The sequence below is a fragment of the Muscardinus avellanarius genome (assembly GCF_963383645.1).
Source record: "Muscardinus avellanarius genome assembly, chromosome: 5".
Taxonomy (NCBI): domain Eukaryota; kingdom Metazoa; phylum Chordata; class Mammalia; order Rodentia; family Gliridae; genus Muscardinus; species Muscardinus avellanarius.
Window position 1 is genome coordinate 7,893,702 of NC_137790.1, and position 22,011 is coordinate 7,915,712.

The 22,011-nt window shown below is 40.6% G+C and overlaps 1 protein-coding gene across 3 annotated transcripts in view; it reads right to left on the reverse strand.

Moving 5' to 3' along the window:
* Positions 1–22,011, reverse strand: part of DYRK1A (dual specificity tyrosine phosphorylation regulated kinase 1A) — a gene marked incomplete at its 3' end in the record, with an annotated part of 38,896 nt that overhangs the window by 9,672 nt on the left and 7,213 nt on the right. For all 3 annotated transcript variants that reach the window (XM_080695874.1, XM_080695873.1, XM_080695875.1), the window contains exons 3-7: positions 21,511–21,699; positions 18,108–18,255; positions 13,401–13,687; positions 9,686–9,832; positions 7,705–7,845 (exon numbers count right to left, since the gene is read on the reverse strand). In XM_080695874.1, the coding sequence (XP_080552000.1) occupies positions 7,705–7,845; positions 9,686–9,832; positions 13,401–13,687; positions 18,108–18,255; positions 21,511–21,699 (912 nt within the window). The remainder of the gene's footprint in view (positions 1–7,704; positions 7,846–9,685; positions 9,833–13,400; positions 13,688–18,107; positions 18,256–21,510; positions 21,700–22,011) is intronic.

The window sequence follows — 22,011 nt, forward strand, 5'->3', positions numbered from 1 at the left end:
AACTGCTAAATTTGTCAGAAATCAAATAGCAATAGAAGCCAGGAAGTGTAGGAAGGAATGACGAGTACCAGAAAGGGCAAATACGAGGGCAAACATAAGAGACCTGTCCATCACCTTTAATTATTTTGACATGTCTCTTAGAGTCTACTTTTCATTTTTATTTTAACCAGCAGATCGGGTGTTGTGAGCTTTGTACCACATGACAACTGGCGCACAAGAGGAAGGAGTTACAGAGTGATAGTTACACTACATTGCTTATCAAGTGGCAATGTTATTTGAAGGTAAACTGCTATAAAATAGCATAATAAAAAGTAACACTACAAATTTCAGAGGAACAAAAGTCAAGAGATGAAATAAAGTGACAAAAAACACTTAATGAACCCAAAAAAGGTAAAAAAGGAACTAGACCAAAGAACAAATAAAGCAAAAAGAATAAAACTAAGATCAATATTCAACCTCAAACATTCTGTATAATTGAGCTAGTCATTTTACTTATTTATTTATTTATTCATTTATTCATTTATTTTTGTGGTCCTGGGGGTGGAACTCAGGGGCTTTCTACCTCCGGGCTACACTCCCAGACCTATTTTCTACTTTATTTGGAAACAGGGCCTCACTGAGCAGCTGAGGCTGGCTCCCAACTGCATGATCCTCTAGTCTCAGCCTCCCAAGCACAGGGATTAAAGGCGTGCACTACCATGCCCGGCTTGAGTTAAGTCATTTTAAAATTTTAAAACTGTCAGGCTAGATTTAAAAACCTACTGAATCCATAGTGGACACAGAACTCATGCTTTAACTAGAAAAGTATGGACAGGTTTCAAGTAAATGGGCAGTGTATATGTACACACACACACACACACACACACACACACACACACACACACACAAACATACCCATGAACATACTAGGAAAGCTCGTATGCCTACAGTAATACCCAAAAAGATTTAAAGGCAAACATCAAAGATAAAGAAGGAAATAGAGGGTCAAGTGATCAGGAATCCTAACGGTCCTCCATGGTGCACACAGAGCGACAAAGCTCCAACATCAGGAAGCACTGACGGGGAAACGAGGGCACGCACGAAATGACCAAACCTTAATGGTCTTTCTCTGCTGTTGACAGGGCAAACACACATCACACAAATACAGGCGTGTGCGGGCACACATGGAGTTCAAATTTATAAAAGATGTGAAGAAAAATACCAAATGACTGAAACCATATGCTGACATCTGTAGACCGCTACAACGAACACAATCAATTTCTCTCGAGTTCATATGAAACACTCCCCAAGATAGGTCAGAGGCTAGGCCATAAAACAAGCCTCAGTGCATTTCGGTTTTTGTGGTACTGAGGACTGAACCCAGGTGTATCCAACCTCCAGTGATACTCCCAGCCCTTACTCACTCACTCACTCATTCACTCATTCATTTGCGGTACTGGGGATGGGCAGGGGCATTCTACCTCGGAGCTGCACTCCCAAGCCCTATTTTCAGTCTTTTTTTTTTTTAATTTTTTTGTGGTACGGGGGTTCCTGGAAAACCTTCTACCTCCGGGCTACACGCCCAGACCTATTTTATATTTTTATTTGGAAACAGGGTCTCTTAAGCCAGCCTGCGCGATCCTCCTGTCTCCACCTCACAAGCACGGGGATTACAAGCGTTGCCACCACGCCTGGCTCATTCATTCTTTAAAATTGAATTTGAAAGTCTAAATTGTGGAGGGCCTCACTAAGTAGCTGAGGCCTCCCAGTGACTAGGATTATAGGCATGAGTCACCAAAGGAATGAAATCATACTCATCTTCTGTTATCACAGTGCTAGTTAACTAGAAATCAATATAACGTCTAGGAAATCCTCAAAGATTTTGAGATTATGTAATAAAGTCTCAATAACTGTGGATTAAAGAAGAAATCACAAATCAGAAACAATATAAAATGAATGATAATTAAATCAAAAGGTTTAAGAAGCTGGGTGCTATGGTGCAGGCTCGTAACCCCAGGGCTTGGGAGGCTGTGACAGAGGACTGCACCTGGAAGACAGCCTCAGCAAGACGGCGGGACTGTCAGCAACCTGGGAAGACTTGCAAAGCACAACGGCTGGAAGATGGGGAGGGGGTGAGGCTTGGAGGGAGGAGTCTTCTGACCTTAATCCTTAGCATCTCTCTCTCTCTCTCTCTCTCTCTCTCTCTCTCTCTCTCTCTCTCTCTCTCTCACACACACACACACACACACACACACACACACACACACACACACACACACACAGTTGCAGGACACAGTTAAAGCAGTGATTAGAGAAAAATATGGACTACATAAATGCTGTAGGAAACAAGAAAGGCTTAAACCAATGATTTCAACTTACACCTTACGGAGCTAAAAAAAAGTACAAGTCTGACAAGGACACAACAATAAAGACCAAAATGGAGAGAATAGAAAATACACTAAAAACAGGGAGAAGAAAAAAAAAAACCCAAGGTCAAATGTTGATCATCTGAAGGATGAATAAAGCTTGACAGACTCTAACTGGGGAAAAAGAGAAAACACATGTGGTGACTGCCAGGAATAGAAGAGCGGCAGTCTCTGCAGTCTCCAGAAACTGAAAGATAATGAAATACTACGAGTGACTTTATGTTAAAAATTCCACAACTCAGACAAGAAGGAAAGTTTCTTGGAACTCACCATTTGGCAAAACTAACGGGGGGGGGGGGGGAACACCTGGATAACCATATATTTATATCAAAAACATGAGTTACAATTAATTAACTACCAACAGAGAATATGTCTGGTTCTGATGGCTTCACCAAAAAGCTCTATTATACAGGCAAAATGGCACATACCTGTAATCCCAGTATTTAGGAGGCTAAGACAGGAGGCTCACAGGTTCAAGGCCAGCCTCAGCAACTTAGCAAGATCCTGTTTCAAAACAAATAATAAAACAGGGTTAAGGTTGTAGCTCTGAGGTACAATGTCCCTGGGTTCAGCTTTTAGTACTCTCCTCAGGGGGGGAAAAATTATCAAACAAAACAAACAAACAAACACCCACAAAAAATAAAACTCTATTAAGCACTTACAAAAGAAATGTCAAACAATCTCACAAACTTTAGGGAATCAAAAATACTGCCCACTTGTTATATGAGGCCAACATAATCCTAAATTGAAACCCTAATGACCAGAACACTGAGTATTTATAATGGCCGAGAAATAAAATTTCTTACCAACAAACAAAAAGAATTCAGCATGCATAGAGACAATAGCACATCAAGGCCAGCAATGTTTTATCATGACTTCATACTCCAAAAATTAATTTATACATTTTACCACATGAGAGAAAGGCCATGTGATCATCTCTATAGGCACAGCAGAAGCATATGACAGGATTCAAAGCCTTTTGACATTACGAAAAAAAAAAACCTCAGAAACACTGATAAAGAAAATATTCCTACAACCTGATAATGGACACATACAAAACTATGCAACTAATATCATACTTAATGTGAAATGATTGCATGCTTTTCTTTCTTTCTTTCGTTGTACTAGAAATGAACGCAGGGGCCTTCTACCTCAGTGCGATGCTCCCGGACCTATTTTCTATTTTATTTGGAAACAGCATCTCACTGAGTTGCAGGCGCCTCACTCAGTAGCTGAGGCTGGCTTGGAACCTGCGCGGTCCTCCCGTCTCAGCCTCCCGAGCACGGGGATTGCAAGTGTGCGCCACCACGCCCGGCTGGCTGCATGCTTTTCTTATAGAACTGGGAACAAGGAAGAATGTCTGCTATCACTATATTCAATATATGAAGATCCTAGTCAGCATAATAAACCATGAAAAGGAAAAAGAACTGAAAGAATAAAACTTGAGATGGCTGTTCAAGTAGAAAGCCCTACAGAGCCTCAACAACGGCAAAAGAAAAGAAACGGCACTAGAACAAGACGGATCTGACAAGGTCAGAGGATACAAATCAATATACCATTTTATTTCTGTGCATTAGCAATGAAAAACTGAGATGATATTCTTAAAACAATGCCATTTAAAACGCTAAGCCAGGCGTGGTGGGCACGCTTGTAATCCCAGCATTCTGGAGGCTAGGACAGGAGGACTGCAGTTTGTGGCCAGCCTCAGCTACTTAGTGAGGCCCTTTGTGACTCAGTGAGACCCTATTTCAAAATAAAGAATAAAAAATAGGGCAGGGCATGAAGCTCGGAGGTCAAATGCTCCTGGGTTCCGTCCCCAGTACCACAAAAATAAATTTAAAAAAATAAAAAGCTAGGATCTTAGGAATAAATTGAAGAAAATATGTGTGACATGTATGCAGCAAAACTGTAAAGCTCTGACAATGAAACAAGAGACCTAAATCAATGGAGAGGGAACAACCTGTGTCTACAGACAAGACCTGGTAGTAAGATATCCATTCCTTTGATGCAACTCAAACCAAACTCTAGCAGGATTTCTGAGTACAAACGTATAAGCTGATTTCTAAAATTCATATATAAATAGGATTTAGAACATAAAATAATTTTGAAACACATGAACAGAGCAAGAAGACACTATTTGACTTCAAGACCTACTATAAAGCTATGGCAATTAACACTGTGGCATTAGACGGAGAGATAGTAATAAAAATAGTCCAAATATGGACACATAAAAGATGATTTTGAACAAAAGTGCCAAGTCAGATGAATAGGGAAAGGCACCTGTTTTCAACAAATGATGCTCAGCTTGAATCCCTTCACCTTACTCTATGCTCAAACTGAATTCAGATGGACCACAGAACCCTAACCACAAAAGAGGAAACCAAAGCACTTTCAGGAGAAAATTAGAGAGAACATGGATACAAATTCATTCATTTTTTAAAAAGTTAGAAAATATTAAAATGTCCTTCTCATAAAAATATATCATATTCAAAAAAGGAATAAGCAAGCCACATTCCTAGAAAAAATATTGACATGATAGTCTTATACCCTATATATATTTAAGGAGCTCCTAAAACTGAAGGATTAGATAGATGAGTTCCTGAAAAGGTGGTATCACCAGTCATGAATGCAAACATAAACCACCATCTACTTGCGAAAACCCAAACTGTCAAATGATAAAAGATGTCATCAACTGAACTCACATGTATCATAGAAATATAAAAAACAACTCTGCAGAACTGCTCACCACTTTCTTATGAAGGTAAACATATGCACACACAGACACCCTGCGCTATCTAGCAATTCTACTCGTAGGTAGTACCACGAGAGAACTAAAAATGCATGTAAAAATAGATGTGCACACAATGTCCCCAGCAGCCTCATTCCCAAATTAGAAACCACCCGAATGGTAAGAGCGGTGACTATGGGTAAGTCACGGTAATCATTCCGAGACATAGTATGAATGGATATGCCTGAATAATGTTTTGTTAAGAGAAACAAAACAAGCCGGGCGTGGTGGCGCACGCTTGTAATCCCCGCGCTTGGGAGGCTGAGACAGGAGGATCGGGAAGGTTCGAAGCCAGCCTCAGCTACTCAGTGAGGCTCTCAGCAACTTAGTGAGACCCTGTTTCCAAATAAAAATATAAAATAGGTCTGGGAGTATAGCCCAGAGATAGAAAGCCTCTGGGTTCCACGCCTAGTATCACTAAATAAATTAATTAATTAATTAAGGAAAAGACAAATCTACTCATTCTGAAATGCCCACCAACTAAAAATAATAAAAATAGAAAAGTTTTGGAGAAATGATAGGTAACAGACCACAAAATTATTTAACCATCATTATAATAAAGCAGAAAAATGTAGGACATGGAAGGAGCTGTAAAAATCCACAATGGCCAGATGTGGTGGTGCACGCTTGTAATCCCCGCGCTTGGGAGGCGGAGACAGAGGATCGCGCAGGTTCGAAGCCAGCCACACGCGCTGGCTTAAGAGACCCTGTTTCCAAATAAAAATATAAAATAGGTCGGGGAGTGGAGCCCAGAGGTAGAAGGGCTTCCAGGAACCCCAGTACCACCAAAAAAAAAAAAAGAGAGAGAAAAACCACAGTGAAGTAGCAGCAGCCTGTATGCCACAGAGAAACACGAAGGGGTCCATAGACTCCACACCCATCCAAACGGGCAGAGGCTCCCTTGAACGCTGGCACAACTAAGAAGGCTGCTCAGTCTATGTTTTGGTCAACAGGAAAACGGGTGAAGAATGAGAAGCTATGTGGATAAAGGACAGAGGGACCCAATATGAGTGCTTGTGATGCCTAGCCCTCCCTTAGGGGAGCAGGTAAAAATGAGGAAATGGGAACTGTGCTGTCTGCAATTTCAGAGAATAAAGTGGAATACAGTGCATTACAAGTCAATTGTGAAAGAAATAATTATATATACTTTTAAGGAATCCTAAAGAGGAATTTGATACTAGGACTTCGACTCAGAGCTAAGTGGAGGTGAGTCACAGGGAGCAGCCGTCATCTTCAGTTCACTCAAAGTGACACCTGGTGGCAGCACCACTAACACAAGGATGGGGTGCTCACCAGAGCAAAGGATGCGGCTGGCATCCAACCGCAAGCCATGCCCCTCACATGTGCACGCTCATCAGTCAGCACAGGACCACTCGACTGCACGTGTGTGTGTGTGACAATTACAGAGAGAAAAGGTATCAATCAAGATGTAAAGCTGCCAGTCTACTCTAGTGTCGTGATATACTTTGAGTATATGGAAAAAGTCCTCAGATAGAAGAAAATTATTAAAACAAAGTAGCTCTTTTATTTTTTGTCTATATTTTTATTTTATTTTATTGCGGTACTAGGGATGGAACCCAGGGGTATTCTATCTCTGAGCTACACCCCCAGCCCTATTTTTAATTATTTATTTTGAAACAGGGTCTAATTAAGTTGCAGAGGGCCTCATGAAGTAGCTGAGGCTGGCTCCAAATTTGTGATCCTCCTGTTTCAGCCTACTAAGTACCAGGATTACAAGCTTGAGCCCCCGTATCAGGCAAAGTTACATTTCTAACGCCTTACTTTTGGAGATTCTGACATGTGAAATTCTTGCTACTTAGGTCACTAAACCAGAAATCTGAAATGTATTGAAAGGCTTGTTGTCAGTTCACATCCTTGAGAAATCACAAACTGTTTAAGCCCCAAATCATCTCACATATTTCACAAATTAACAACAAAAAATCATTTACTGCAATTGTGACTTGGGTTTATAGCTATGGCCTGTGGACCGACTTTACACTACATGGCCGAGCTATGAAAACAAAGGCCAAACATCAATTCTAGTATCAAAACAAAGCATGGCGATTTGGTCATGGGTTTCCAAATGTGTATAGGTTTGTTTGTTTTTAAATGAAGTCATACAGAGAACTCTATTAATGTGGTGGGGGGCAGGGACTGATTCTAGAGGTGTGCTATCTCTGAGCTACACACCCCCAGCACTTTTCATTTTTTATTTTGAAACAGGGTCTTGCTAAGTTGCGGAGGCTGGCTTTGACCTGTGATCCTCCTGTTTCAGCTTCCCAAGTACTGGGATCACAGGTGTGAGCTACGGAGCCCAACAAGAGAGCAGCATTAAACAAACACTGGCCCACAGAGTTGGTCAGGTCAAATTACATTCAACTCTGAGCAAAATATCTACAAATCAATGGAAATGTTTGCTATAACTCTGATTTCAAGTAAACTCAAAAGTTGCTATAAAATGACGAGGAAAGTGGAGGAAAAAGCCCCGCACAAGCTGTCCCCCAATTTTACCCGTTTTCCATCTTTGGTCTTCTTTAAGTTCCAAGTGCCATCTGGCAACTTCTCAAAGAACTTTCTTGCTTTTGGTGCTTGGTCGAGAATGTGAGCGGGTGGAATACCCAGAACTTCCACTATTTTATTCATCTGATCTACCTGTATTAAAAACAAAAATAAAAGCTGTCAGCACTCCTGTCCATCCACTGCTCGTGGCCGCATTTATAAATACAATGAGCAGCTCCAAGGCGCTGACACTCCTGCAGGCACTGAGCTTCAGGAGCGACCTCCCTCCACCAAGACTGCAGAAGGGAGGCCTGGCTCTCGGCACACACAGCTGGCCTGGGGCCCGCTGGCCTGCAGGCAGAGGATGGAAAGGAAGGATGGGAGGGCTTTCAAGCGCCAGTTTTTGGAGACTTTCAAATAAAAAGCCTCATAGGCTTAATAATAATAATAAAAGTATTGTATTTTTAAGTGTAGACTTGTTTATCAAGTACTGCGGGTCTACTATATGCTAGAAACCAGGCTTAGTAAAGAAGTTTCTATTATGTTGGGGAAAAACTGACAGTAAACCAATACAGTCATCTTTCAGTGCCCTCAGGAGACTGGCTTTAGGAAGGAACAACCCCTCACGGGACACCAAAATCTCTGGATGCTCAAAACCCTTATATAAAATAACAGTGTTTGCACAAAACCTATGTATGTCCTCCCATATACTTTAAGCCATCTCTAGGTTACTTGTAATTCTTAATACAATGTAAATGCTATGAAAATAGTCCTTAAGAGTGTATTGTTGAAAGAATCCTAAGAGATAAAAGCCCGTACATGCTCAGTACAGGCCCAATCCCCTCCTCCACCCCTTAGGTATTTCTGACCCACAGTTGGCCGATTCTGGGGACGTGGAACCTGTGGATACAAAGGGCTCATAGCACTCAAACACATGCTATCAAAGGTGACTAAGTATGGAGGAAATGGAAAGGGAGTGGGCAGGAGGGGAGGAGCAAAGGTGGTACAGAGATCCCCTGCATCAGAGAGAGGAGGGGCATGTGAGTTACTCAAAGGCCTTTGGCTGTGACAGTGAGGGAGATGAAAGTCACTGAAGTTTCAGGTAATCCTCATATTGTTTAAGCTCAAGAAAGTTATTGACTGTGTCACAGAGTAGTATTATGTATACTAAAAATCAATACTATGGCACTTGCTGTCAGAATAACTCACTAGATGAATTTGAAATAATTTCAAAAGAACAGAAGGGAAAAGTTTCTGACATTACCTATTAACAAATGTATAATGCAGTATAAATCTTTAAAGAAATGTCTCTGGCCCTTCTTTTTTTCATTTATAAGTGAACAGTCTGACCAAGATCCACAATGATCAACTTTTCTTTAAAACACAAAACTCCCCAAGTGGATAGTTTCAAACAAATGAAAGCTCAGCTCCGCCGGCTGCAGGAGTGGCTGGCTGCTCCCCTGCCCTCTCAGCCAGCTTCTGACCTCCAAAAGACCTCGTGCTAACACAATGAAAACCCACACCCTCCGGACTCCTCTCCGTAGCCCTGAACCTCTGCTGTCTTAAGTTTACTCTCAATTATCCAGACTGTGTATCCACTGGTGTTACTGGTTAGAAGTCCCTAATTCTGTACCACAATCTCAAAGTTTAGAGCACTGTTTACCCTGGTTTTCAGGACAGGCCTCATTCCTTCACGATCATATAAGTTTGTTATTATTCTTAAAATCTGTGAAGCATGTGCAAATACTTTACACTTTCTAAGTCTGTCACTATTCTCTTTCCTTAGGAGATTAAAAAAACCTCAATATTTCCTAATTCTAAACTCACCATATGACAGCTCACAAGCATGCCCGGATGGAGAGGATGAGCTCAAAACTGACCTCACACTTGAGCCACTCTATGGGGAAGTAAATGTCTCCCCTGAAAACAACGTTCAGATTACTCTGCCACGGACAGAAAAGAATCGTAACTGTTAGCGCAACACATCGCGTACCTCATTGGCACCACTGAACAGAGGCTCTCCAGTGTGCATTTCAACCAGAATACACCCCAGGGACCACATGTCGATAGCAAGATCGTAAGGCATTCCCAGTAGCACCTCTGGAGACCGATAAAAGCGACTCTGGATATACTGGTATATCTGAAACACGTTTCAAAATAGAATTAATTCAATGTTAGTTGTGTTTATAACTGTGGTAAACATTTTATTAATACTGATCTCACATTAACAGAAAATTTCAATATTAAACTACAAACACTGATTAAAGAACTGAACATTTCAAGGGTTAATCGAAATGTAAAAAATGTATAAATTCCAGCTCCTTTCTTCTGTAGTCCAATCCTAACTGATGATTACTATAAATCTTAAATAATTATGCCTTTTTAGAAATTATTAAGAGTAACTTATTTTCTTGTTAATTATTCTCCCTTGGTATAACTGGCACTTGGTTTAACACGAACTTAATAGGTTAATTGTACTTAATTAATCTGAAGAATATATTTCAGCATTAAGAGCCCTGTAACCTCAAAAACAATGACACTTAAAATACAGTCATTTGTACTCTATTTTCTCACAGATAAAGCCTAACGATGCTACTTTAAGAAGATCAACTGGGAATAGTCTCTGACTAATTTTTCTTTACTCTCCCCTTTCCATGTTGATTCAAGACTTCTTAGAGGAAAAAAAAAAACTAGAAATGCACTATTTTTAATGAAGTAATAAAAAAAACAAGCTCAAATTCACTTAGTAATTGTAAATTTGTATTTAGAAATATTTAAGCATAAAGGATTTAATGAAAGAAACAAAATCCTCCTAAGCAAACTTCCTAACTGAATACCCGGACCAGGCAGCCACAGGACTGAGAACTATGGCCACATCTTCAAGAACCATGCAGGCTGCCGTAGGCAGGTCAACCCAATCTTTAGGCATTATGAGAAGAAGGTCTAATCCAAAAGAAATGAGAACCAACGATTAAACAATCCTAATCTAAAAAATCTAAATGCTCTAAAGTCTAAAACACAGCACTCAAAATGCCTATGAGTTCGACATATTTCAGACTGCAGATTTCTGATTTTAGTATGTTGTCAACTGAAAAATCTATGCAAATAACCCCCCCCCATGGAACTCAGGGGCATTCAACCTCCAAGCTACACTGCCTGTCCTATTTTTTATTCTTTTTATTTTGAAACAGGGTCTCATTAAGTTGCGGAGGACCTCACTAAGGAGCTGAGGCTGTCCGCAAACCATGATCCTCCTGTCTCAGCCTCCCAAATGCTGGGATTACAAGCGTGCGCCACCATGCCCAGCTCTTTTTTTGTTGTTGTTTAAAGAAAGCTCTAAAAACAGAAACACTTCTGGTTCCAATATTACAGAAGGAATACTCAACCTGAACTGTATTTCAAGGTTTTAATTTTTTAAATTTTTTGGTGGTACTAGGGTTCCTGGAAGCCCTTCTACCTCTGGGCTACACTCCCAGACCTATTTTTACATTTTTATTTGGAAACAGGGTCTCCTAAGCCAGCGCGCGTGGCTGGCTTCGAACCTGCGCGATCCTCCTGTCTCTGCCTCCCAAGCGCGGGGATGACAAGCGTGCGCCACCACGCCCGGCCATTTCAAAGTTTTTATAAATCAATATTACTACTGACCTCTAAGACTTAAAAGATTTCCTCCTACTAAGTCTGTCTCACTACGCAACTCATGCAAAAAAGCTTGTCACCTTCGATTTGGTTTGATTAAGGCAGTGATTTGAATCTACAAGGCTGGGCATCAACCACCCTGAGGATCTTTTCCCTGAAATACACTCCCCTATCACATGCTGACTGATCCAAGAGAACCAGTGTCAGGGCCAGAGATGTGCATCTTGTAAATAACTTTCCATGCAATACCGATACACAAGGAAAGTTTAAAACTTGCTAAGTTAAAGGGATAACTATCTGTGTTTGGCTGGACATAGCATATGACTTAATTTAAATAGGGAAAATTATCCCCAAATTTAATTAAAATCCACTGAAATTGCTCTGAGGATGGGCACATGAATATATCTTTGATTTTTCAGAGGTATCAGTAACTGCTAACTTTGCTTCCTTCTCCTCCTTGCTCCCAGTACTAGGAAATGAACCCAGGGACACTATCACTGAGCTGTATCCCCAGTTCACTGGTAGAGTGCTACCTGGTATAATCCCCAATACTGGAGGTAGGGAATCTAGATTTGCTACTATAATTTATATAAAATAACAAGATTCTGTTAACTGGATATAAATCTTTGTGACTACATTAACCTGCTATATTTAAAAACTGGATGGAGCCGGGTGTGATGGCACATGCTTGTAATCCCAGCATTTGGGAGACTGAGATGGGAGGATCGTGGTTCAAGGACAGCCTCAGCTACTTGGTGAGGCCCTTTGTAACTCAGTGGGACCCTTTTTCAAAATAATAAAGAATAGCCAGGTGTGGTGGCACACGCCTTTAATCTACACTTGTAATCCTGCGCAGAGACAGGAGGATCGCAGAGGTTTGAAGCCAGACCCTGTTTCCAAATAAAAATATAAAATAAGTCTGGGAGTGTAGCCCGGAGGTAGAAGGGTTCCATCCCCAGTACCACCAAAAAAAAAAAGTAAAGAATAAAAAAATAGGGCTAGGGGGTGTAGCTCGAAGGTAGAATGCCCCAAGTTCCATCCCCTGTACCAAAAAAAAGTTGGATGGAAGTTGGATAAGACAGAAAATTTCACTAAATTAGAAAAAAAAGAATGGAAAAAGCCAAATAAAATAACAGGATTTCTACCTCTGTGCTATACTCCCAGACCTATTTTCTACTTTATTCGAAACAGGATCTCACTGAGTTTCTGAGAGCCTCACTAAGTAGCTGAGGCTGGCTTCGAACCTGTGTGATCCTCCTGTCTCAGCCTCCCAAGTGCAGGGATTACAAGCATGCGCCACAATGCCCAGCTAAAGAAATACATTTTAAAATATTAAATGTTATTAAACTGACTCTAATTCTTTTCAAGAAAGCAATCCATAACTTTTATATGTAAAACAAAGAGTAATTTTCATAATGCTAGGCTAAAATGGTAGAAAAAATTTGCTTTCCTAAATAAATCACTGATAAATTTATCACTACAGATATGTCTGTTTTAAACAATGTGAGGAAAACCAGTCTGGATATATGTCAGGATTTATACAAATTCTAATTTAGTGGGAGAAGATGGGTAAGATTTAAATTTATTTACTAAAACAAGTATATCCACCAACTGTGTAATATCTATGCTACAGTGCCATGACTAATATAAAAGTTATTGCATATTTTAACCCATCAATTTTTGAAGAAAAACATTTATCTTAGAGTGAGTTAAGAGAGAAATATAGGAAAGATTCAAGTTCTAGTACCAGAATTCACCAGTTTATATTAAAACATCTAAGAATATACTTACAAATCTCCTAATATTTATTGAATCTTCTATCTGCTAATCTCCTTCTATTTTAACGCACATATGATTTAAAATATAACCACTTTGAAAATTCAGTGCCTTCTAATTCCAAGTATTGCTATTCGTTTACTAAACAGATATCAGTGCAAGGTGATTTGAGAGCCCCATTTTAAAGAAATAACCATCATATAATTGCCTTCACATGTAAGCACATTATTAATGACATTTCAAATATCTACCTACACTGCTCTACTTTAATTCAGAAGTTCTAAAATAATACTCACCCTCTGCCCCAACTGACAAGAACTGCCAAAGTCGACGATCTTGATTGCACTGCGTTTGGGGTTACAGAGAAGGATATTCTCTGGTTTTAGGTCACAGTGAATGATACTAAGTTCTGGAGTCGCCAGGAAAAGCAGCGCAGTGCACATCTGTTGTGCAAACTTTCGTGTTAGGTTCAAAGAGACTCCCCGGAAATTGGTGTTCCTCAACAAGTCATAGAGGTTGTAGGACAGCATTTCAAAAACTAAACAGAGATGATTTCGAAACATAAAGTGGCGTTTCAAATGCACTGAAAGAGAAAAAAGTTTCATCTTTAATCATACATACCAACGACAGTAGTATATACATGTGCTCTCAGTCTACAGTATCACAATGTCAGATGCCAAGTAGAAACCACAATGAGGTTTGCAGGTCAGTATTCTGCAGTAAAAGCATATTTAATTACTTAAGAATATCTAAGCCAGACGGTGTGACACATGCCTGTAATCCCAGCACCCAAGAGGCTGACACAGGTGGATCGCAGGTTCAGAGCCAGTTTCAGCAATTTAGAAAGACTCTGATTCAAAATAAAAAGGGCTGAGGTTCTAGCTCAGAGGTAGAATGCTGCTGAGCTCAGTCCCCAGTAGCCCCCACACAAGCCAGTCTGCTGAATCATAAACAAGTGTCGTGTCTGTCAATAAACAGCGTCAGGATTTGTAAGAGAAAGCGCATTTCACTTCTTGCGGGCTCTGCCTCGCGACTTCTACCTACTGCGGTCTCTGCTCTGCTTGGTGCCAGTGCTATACAGGCAGTCACTATGTTGGCTCTCCTAAGTAAATGTACAATCTATGTTTACTAATAATGTTCTGTACAATCAGAGTACAACACGGTAGTTTTTTTCCTCTTAAAAAATGCATTAAGTGTTTTGAAAAGCATACTTTGTAAGGTACTGAGAGTCAAGGTGTTTGATTATGTTCATCAAATTATACCAGGGAAATCTTCAAAATAAAGCTCAAGCAACAAAAAGAATTGACGAGCCAGCCTATGGTTGGGGAAACAGTAAAGGCTACTGACTTGCTACCACTGTAGCCCTCTAAAAGGCTACGGTTCAGTACTACTCTTCAAAGATGGCGGGCGCTTGGGCTTCACCACTGGCTCCACGGCGACTGTGGTCATTCGGAGCCACAAGTGCTGCCTTTCACTAGCAGCATCCTTATAGATGAGACCAAGCACCTGTGACTCAACGGGAAGGACAGGAAACAAGCACCTGCTGGGGTTACCTGCCCTTCGTCTTTGTAATGTTCTCTACAGATCTACCTGTAGTGCTATCCAGTCACTGAGAACAACATATACACTGTGTTTTTCTGGCAGTGGTCCTGGCTGTCTGCTTTAAAGCTGTGTTAGGCAAATAACACAAAGAAAATTCAACATGACTCAAATGAGTCCAAAGCACTACTTCTTAGCCGGGCGTGGTGGCGCACGCTTGTAATCCCTGCACTTGGGAGGATGAGACAGGAGGATCGCACAGGTTCGAAGCCAGCCTCAGCTACTTAGTGAGGCTCTCAGCAACTTAGTGAGACCCTGTTTTCAAATAAAATATAAAAAAAGGTTTGGGAGTAGAGCCCGGAGGTAGAAAGCCCCTGGGTTTACCCCCAGTACCGCCAAAAAATAAAATAAAATAAAATAAAATAAAATAAAATAGAAAAAGAAAAAGAACCCTTAAAGGTTCTATCAGAATGCTTAGTATCCACTCTTGGTCACTCCGATTCAAGGTTTGTAACTAAAAACAGCTCTCAAACACTTCAGGGACATGGTTCATGCCTGGGTTTTAGTCTCTAGGTTAATCAGTACCCACAAAAGGAATACCAAAGATAACTAATGCCAGAATCCCATTGTGGCTCCCTTGAAGAAACTGACTAGAGTGACCTTCCAATGAAAGATCTATTAACTTCACTTGACTTCATGACTCATTACTCATCCACTGAGTACCTATAATGTGCTGAGTACGTGTAAAGACCTTGTCAAAGAAAGCTCAAACACAGCAGAGCTGGTCAGTCTTTTAAACTGGACATGGGGAAAATGGAAGGCTGGCAAGACTTTGTTCTAGACCTATAATGAATTTTGGTCGATACCAAATAACTCAGCTAAGAAATGCTATGAAGGAGTGAGTAGAAGAAAAGGAGGAAGGGGGAAATTTAGTTAATAGGTACTAAGTTATAATTGGACACAAGAAGTAAGTTCTGGTGTATTATAGAGGCTATAAATAACAAGTAGGTACTGCATGTTTAAAGGAAAAAACTAAAAGAAGGGGATTTAAATGTCTTCACCACAAATGAAAAATAAATGTGAAGCCATATATGTTAGGCCTGACTTAAACATTACACGATGTATATAATATATATCAAAACATTCCATGGTACCCCATAGCTAAGTACAACGTTTTATGTGCTAATTTAAAAAATTAAAATATATGGTAGATACTTTATAAGTTCAAAGACTTAAAAGAGCCGGGCGTGGTGGCGCACACCTGTGACCCAGCACTGGGAGGCAGAGTCGAGGGCTGCAGTCTGGAGACAGCCTCATGACTCAGCAAGGCTCTCAGCAGCCTCGTGCGTCCTCGTTCAAAATAGAAAGTAAAGTATATGGGGTGCGGGCGCAACCTGAAGGCAGACTACCCCGGGTTCAACCCCAGTGCCACGAATATAAAATAAAATAAAATAATAAACATCAACAACAAAAACCAAAACAAAGAAGGCTTAAAAGACTTCCTCATCAGAATAAGTTATATTCACTCACTAAAATTAAATTGTATTATAAAAAAGCAACATGACTTTCTTAAGTTTAAGATGCCAATGGCATAGCTATTTCTAAAGGTCTTTCTTTGTTTTCCAAATAGAACTCTGTTTTGGTTTATTTTGAGATATTAAGCATTTGCCATCTTCTTAAATTGAGAATTACAAAAACAAAAACTCATCTAAGAGTGTATTTTAATAACTAATGTAATTATTGGTCACTAATGTCAGTTTATTCAAAACAAAAAAGTGACCCTAATACACAAAACTGTGTAGCTAACATTTTTGAGTACTTACTATATGTCAGTCATGTTTTCTTTCAATAAGGCAGAATTAAAATGTTATTAATGCTATCAACATTTTTTCTATTACTGAAGCAAACTTTCAAAATACAATTCTCAAGAATAAGAAGGAGCCAGGCGTGGTGGCGCATGTTTGTAATCCCAGTACTTGGGAGGCTGAGACAAGAGGATTGCAGGTTCACGGCCAACCTCAGCTACTTAGTGAGGCCCTGTTTCAAAATAAAGAATAAAAAATAGGGCTGGGGGTGTGGCTCGGAGGTAGGATGTCTCTTGGGTTCAATCCCCAGTACCAAAAAGAAAGGAGAAAAGGGTGAGACATGCCCAGAGACCACTGTGTTATGGGTCATATTAGATATCTACAAAGAAACTAAAGAAGAAAAAATAGCACGTGCTCGTTTTTCTTGTAAAAAGGGGGAAAATGGGTATTTTATAACTAAAACAGTCCCATAATATATTCAAATGCGCCTTTTTCTTTAAGGGTGCCAATTACAATACAATACTTATATGATATGTTTCATATTCCAGTATGGAGAAGGGCCAAGTAACTAATGATTAGTAGTTCAACTTTGAAACCGTCACAAAATTTGCTACAAATTTGTGTTATTCAAGTTTTCCTGTTTGGAACTATTTTTTCTCTCTCTTAATTTTAAATACAGTTTTATTTTAAGACACTATATTTTCTATTTCTACTCCCTGCTTTTTTTAAAGGAGCTTAACAAAATTTAATCTTATGCTTATCAGGAAAGTCCACCATTCTGAACATGAGTTAGTATGTATCTGTACCTTCAAATCGACATCTTTTATAAACATACTTGCCAGCAACTCTTTTTCTTGAAGGTATATAAAACAAGAGTGTCTTATACTCACTGGCATATTAGATTAAAAATAGCATGAGAAAAGTTATAATCAGAACATGTTTGGTGCATATACTGGCTAACCCAGGGCTTTGGTATTTTTTAATTCTTCTATCCCGTTTTTTTGTTTTCAGAAGGAAAACTATAAAATGATGAAAATAAACACAGGCTTTGGAACTACGCTGAGCGAGGTTCATATTCTAGCTGGGCCCTGTGACCTTGGGGATATGACCCCTTATATAAACATCTATAATTTCAGGACTCTACCATCTTCCTGTAGGACTGCTAGAATTCTTACAGATGACAGAAAAAAAGCACAAGGAATATCAAAGAGTTCAGTGAGAGCAGGATCAGCTTTCCTCCATTATAGGAAGTGTAACAGCTCCTAAGGCTGCCAGACTGACAAAACTCCAACAAAGAGCCTGGAATCTTGGTTCACACACTTCAAAAGTGGTGTCACACCACTAACAATGTATCACCTTAGCTAGATTAAAAATTATTAACTTTACCAGAAGGACGATTCTCTGGATAAACACACATTAAAGCAAACAAATGGCACTTATAAGTTATAATAATAGTATTCTCATTTTTTTCTACACTGTACAGTCTGGAACGCCCAATTCCCTTAAGATTAAAGATCAAGAACATATAGAGCTCTGCTCTCAAGGGAAATTCCTGGTCAACCAACTTAGATAAAAGTCAACATAACTGATTCAAAAATAACCGTCAGCTCAGATGCCCGGCCTGAGCTGGGCACAGGCATCGCTGCCCTGTCTGTTTACCTATGTAGTATTTCATTTCAGTGTCATGCTTGTTCATGAGCTCAAGAAGTCGCACTTCTATCTGGGCTTGATTCAGAAAAGCTTTCTTGTTCTTTATTATTTTAATGGCAACCCATTCTTGCTCCACACGATCATATGCCTTTACAACCTAAAAAAGATGAAAGTAATTATTTAACTAATGACAATTGCACAAGTTTACATTTACACTGCTCTGACCTTCCTAAATAGGAAAGATCCTGTTTCTATTCAATGTACCACACATTTTACTACAATCCATCTTTTGAATTGGATTTCTTTCTGTATCCTTATATTTCTAATATCCACAAAATCAATAACTTTAACAAAATTTGATTAACTGTTTTCCTCTTTCAGAAAAAAACTATGTTTATACTATAAGACAATTCAACAAATTAAGAAAGAAGTGGTTGAAATCCAGAGAACATACTTGAAATATTTAAAAAGTTCTAATGCATCCTGGAAAGCAGAGAACTTTCTAACTTCAAATTAGACAGCACATACAAATACATAGGTATATAAGCCGGGCGTGGTGGCGCACGCTTGTAATCCCAGCATTCGGGAGGCTGAGACCGAAGGATCGCAGTTTGCGGACAGCCTCGGCTACTTAGTGAGGCCCTCTGCAACTCAGTGAGACCCGGCTTCAAAATAAAGAATAAAAAATAGGGCAGTGGGTGTAGATTGGAGGTCGAATGCCCCTGGGTTCCATCCCCAGACCCACTACACAGACACACACACACACACACACACACGTATATAAATGAAGAATTAGTTTATACTAAATATATATGGATATATAGATATGTACACACACATTTCTAGGAAAGTTTCACATCACATTAAAAGCCACAGTCAGAAGACTATGATGAACTATTTCCCCTTGTGGTACTGGAGTGTGAACCAGGGCATTCTACCCCACGCGCCACCCCCAGGCCTGTGTGAGAGAGATTAGGGAAAATGAATGTAGGTTCCAAGATCTAAATCAGTCAAGACTAAATGTACTGTAAATAACAACTTATAAATCAAATTTGGAGTGAAAAGTGCAGTACGTCTGGTTTCACCCAACTAAGATACTACTTGTTGTCTTCCTTTTAGGTAGCAGAGGCTACCCTGGTAAACACGTGACCAAGCCGTGCCCAGTCTTCCACCTCACTGCGTCTACGCACCACAGCAAGGGTGGCAGTCAGTGCACGGATTCCCAGTGTTCTCCAAGATAAAGGCCACTCAGAGGGGCCTGTATATTTACCGGCCTGACAAATATTTAACTGGCTAAATGTTAAAGCAGTGTTTTTCTACCCTGAACTACATATTCAATAGGGAGTTTTAGCTATCAATGCCCCAAACCTAGCCGGAGAGCCTGACTTGTTCTGGAGAGCACGCATCAGACTGTATCACAGCTCCCAGGACATGTCAGCACAGCTGGGCCTGGGACCCTCTGGCTAAGGAGATGGCAAAGCCTCGTTCAACAAGGACCTGCTGAGAGGCTACGGTGGCCTGGCCAAGTTTATGTGGAAGTCTTTATTCTGGTGGTGGCGGGTCCTGAACAAGAACACAGACGCTGCATGTCTCAACCGCAAAGGGAAGCACCAGCGTGGCCTGATGAAAAAGACCTGGAGGTCAAATGCAGCTGCATTTGCACAGATGTGCTTGTGCTCACCTGCACACAGGAGCTGGACTACTGAGCGAACTGATGCGGTGGGAGAGACAAAGTCTACAGGCTCAAAGGCTGAGTGATCGGGACAGCTAGCGGCAGAGTAAGCTAGCGGCCGTCATTTCACAGTGGGTGCCCAGGTTAGAAGAGTGTCCCGCTGAGAGCAACTGCCCAAATGTGGTGGCCTTCTCAAGGTGAGAGCAGCCACTGCATCTACAGGTGTCTGCAGCCTGGCTACGAGCTGGGCCGCAGAAAGGCCTTCCCTTCAGGGCTTGCAGAAAGCAGCAAAAGCTGGTTGTGAATAGAGAGAGACTCCTCCAAATACTGAGGGAGCCCTGAATAAAAAGAAAATGAAGTTCTGAACGAAGGGAAAGTTCTTCCAAATCCCGGGAAGGAGCAGGCGTATGGCATACAACCTGGTGGACAGCACCACACAGGAGTCTATGTTCTTGAACACGCTGGTTCATTTTTGCTTACATGTTTAATAGCTCAGGTTTTTCTAAGTCTGCACTTAAAAAACTTAGAAACCTGGCTGCTAATGGCCTACAGTGTATTTCTATTTCAAGCACAGTTAGACTTGATGAACTTTTTCTCTCACAGGTCAAAAAGGAGCATATATTTCTCAGGACAGGAAGAGAAGTAAGTATATAAAGATTCCAACATTAAAAAAAAAAAGCTAATAAAAACAAAAAAAAACAGCCGGGCGTGGTGGCGCACGCTTGTAATCCCTGCGCTTGGGAGACAGAGACAGGAGGACAGCGCAGGTTCGAAGCCAGCCACACTGGCTTAAGAGACACTGTTTCCAAAAAATAAAATAGGTCTGGGAGTGTAGCCCGGAGGTAGCAGGGCTTCCAGGAACCCCAGTACCACCAAAAAAAAAAAAAAAAAAAAAAAAAAACCCACATAAAAAAGGAATTTAGAAAGTTGTTTGTTTTGTTTTGGCCCCCATTCTATCCTTGTCCCCGGAAAGTCCAAAGCAGAATCAGGGCTGCATGCTAACTGCTAAGCCACCGCAACCGCAAGGATGGCATGGCAGACGAAACTGGGGTGAACAGGAAATCAGACCTTAGACCTCAGTGACTGACACAGGGGCCGCACCATGAGCACAGCCAGGGAACCTCAGCAGAGAAATGGCTTTTGAGAAGCAGGAGGAGGACAGAATGAAAGTTCTTGGGTCTTTCTGTGATGACTGAGGTAAGAAACTTACGCTCTTTGGAGTTGTGGGCTCTGTAGTGGCGCCAGGTGTTTACGTGTGGACAGGAGTTCTGGGTGGCAAGAAGAATAAGGGGTGGGGGGCAGGTCCTTGGGAGTTATCCCAATCAGTTATTCGCAATGCTAGTGCCTTGACGACTTACAGAAGATATCCTGAACCCTGTTTCCTCCCTTACAGATCTGTTACAAGGCGTGGTGGCATAAACCCACAGCATAGTCCAAGCTTCCACAAAAATGAAGAGGGTACCCGCTGTGCCACCTGAAAATGGTAGTTCTTTTTTCCATAAAGGGTTCTGATAGTATGTACTTAGTAGCCAAAAGACACTACGTTTTTTAAAAAGGTCTAATGAAGTTTTTAGAGCTGATATAATTTTACTGTTTTGGCAAATTATGATTGCCTAAATAAGATATGCATTGTTTAGATTTACAAACATTAAACGTAATTACTGAGGAAAAGATGTAAAAACATGATTTACAAAGAAATTCTTCCTACATACTGCGGTTCAGTGTTTCCCACTGAATTACCTGTCCAAAGGAGCCTTTGCCTATCAAGGAGTCGATTTCGTAACGATCCATCCACTTCTCTCCGTTTTTCACGATGTAATCGTAGTTATCGTCATCATAGCCATCATTATACACCTTCCTCTCCTTCTTGTGACTGGAATCGTCTCCCTGGCCCTGTTGGTGTCTTCGCTTCTTTTTTGCATAGTAAACCTGAAATGGAACACGGAGTGTGAGGGTGCTGTCATCGTAAGCCATCCTGAGGACACACCCCAGCAAGACGTTTAGAGTGAGATGGCTCACACTCAAGAGCGCAGTGTGAGGGACTCCGACAGCACCAACAAATGCCAGACAAAACAGGTAACCTTTTTTATTTCTTCAAATTCCTTCATGGTTCATTTCTAGTCAATGTCAATTTTATATTTGACCTTATGGCAAACATTAAAAAAAAAAAAGTTTAAATGCAGATGAATTGATGCTTTACTAAAAATCACCCAGTTTTTAAGCCTAAAATAATAACTAGCA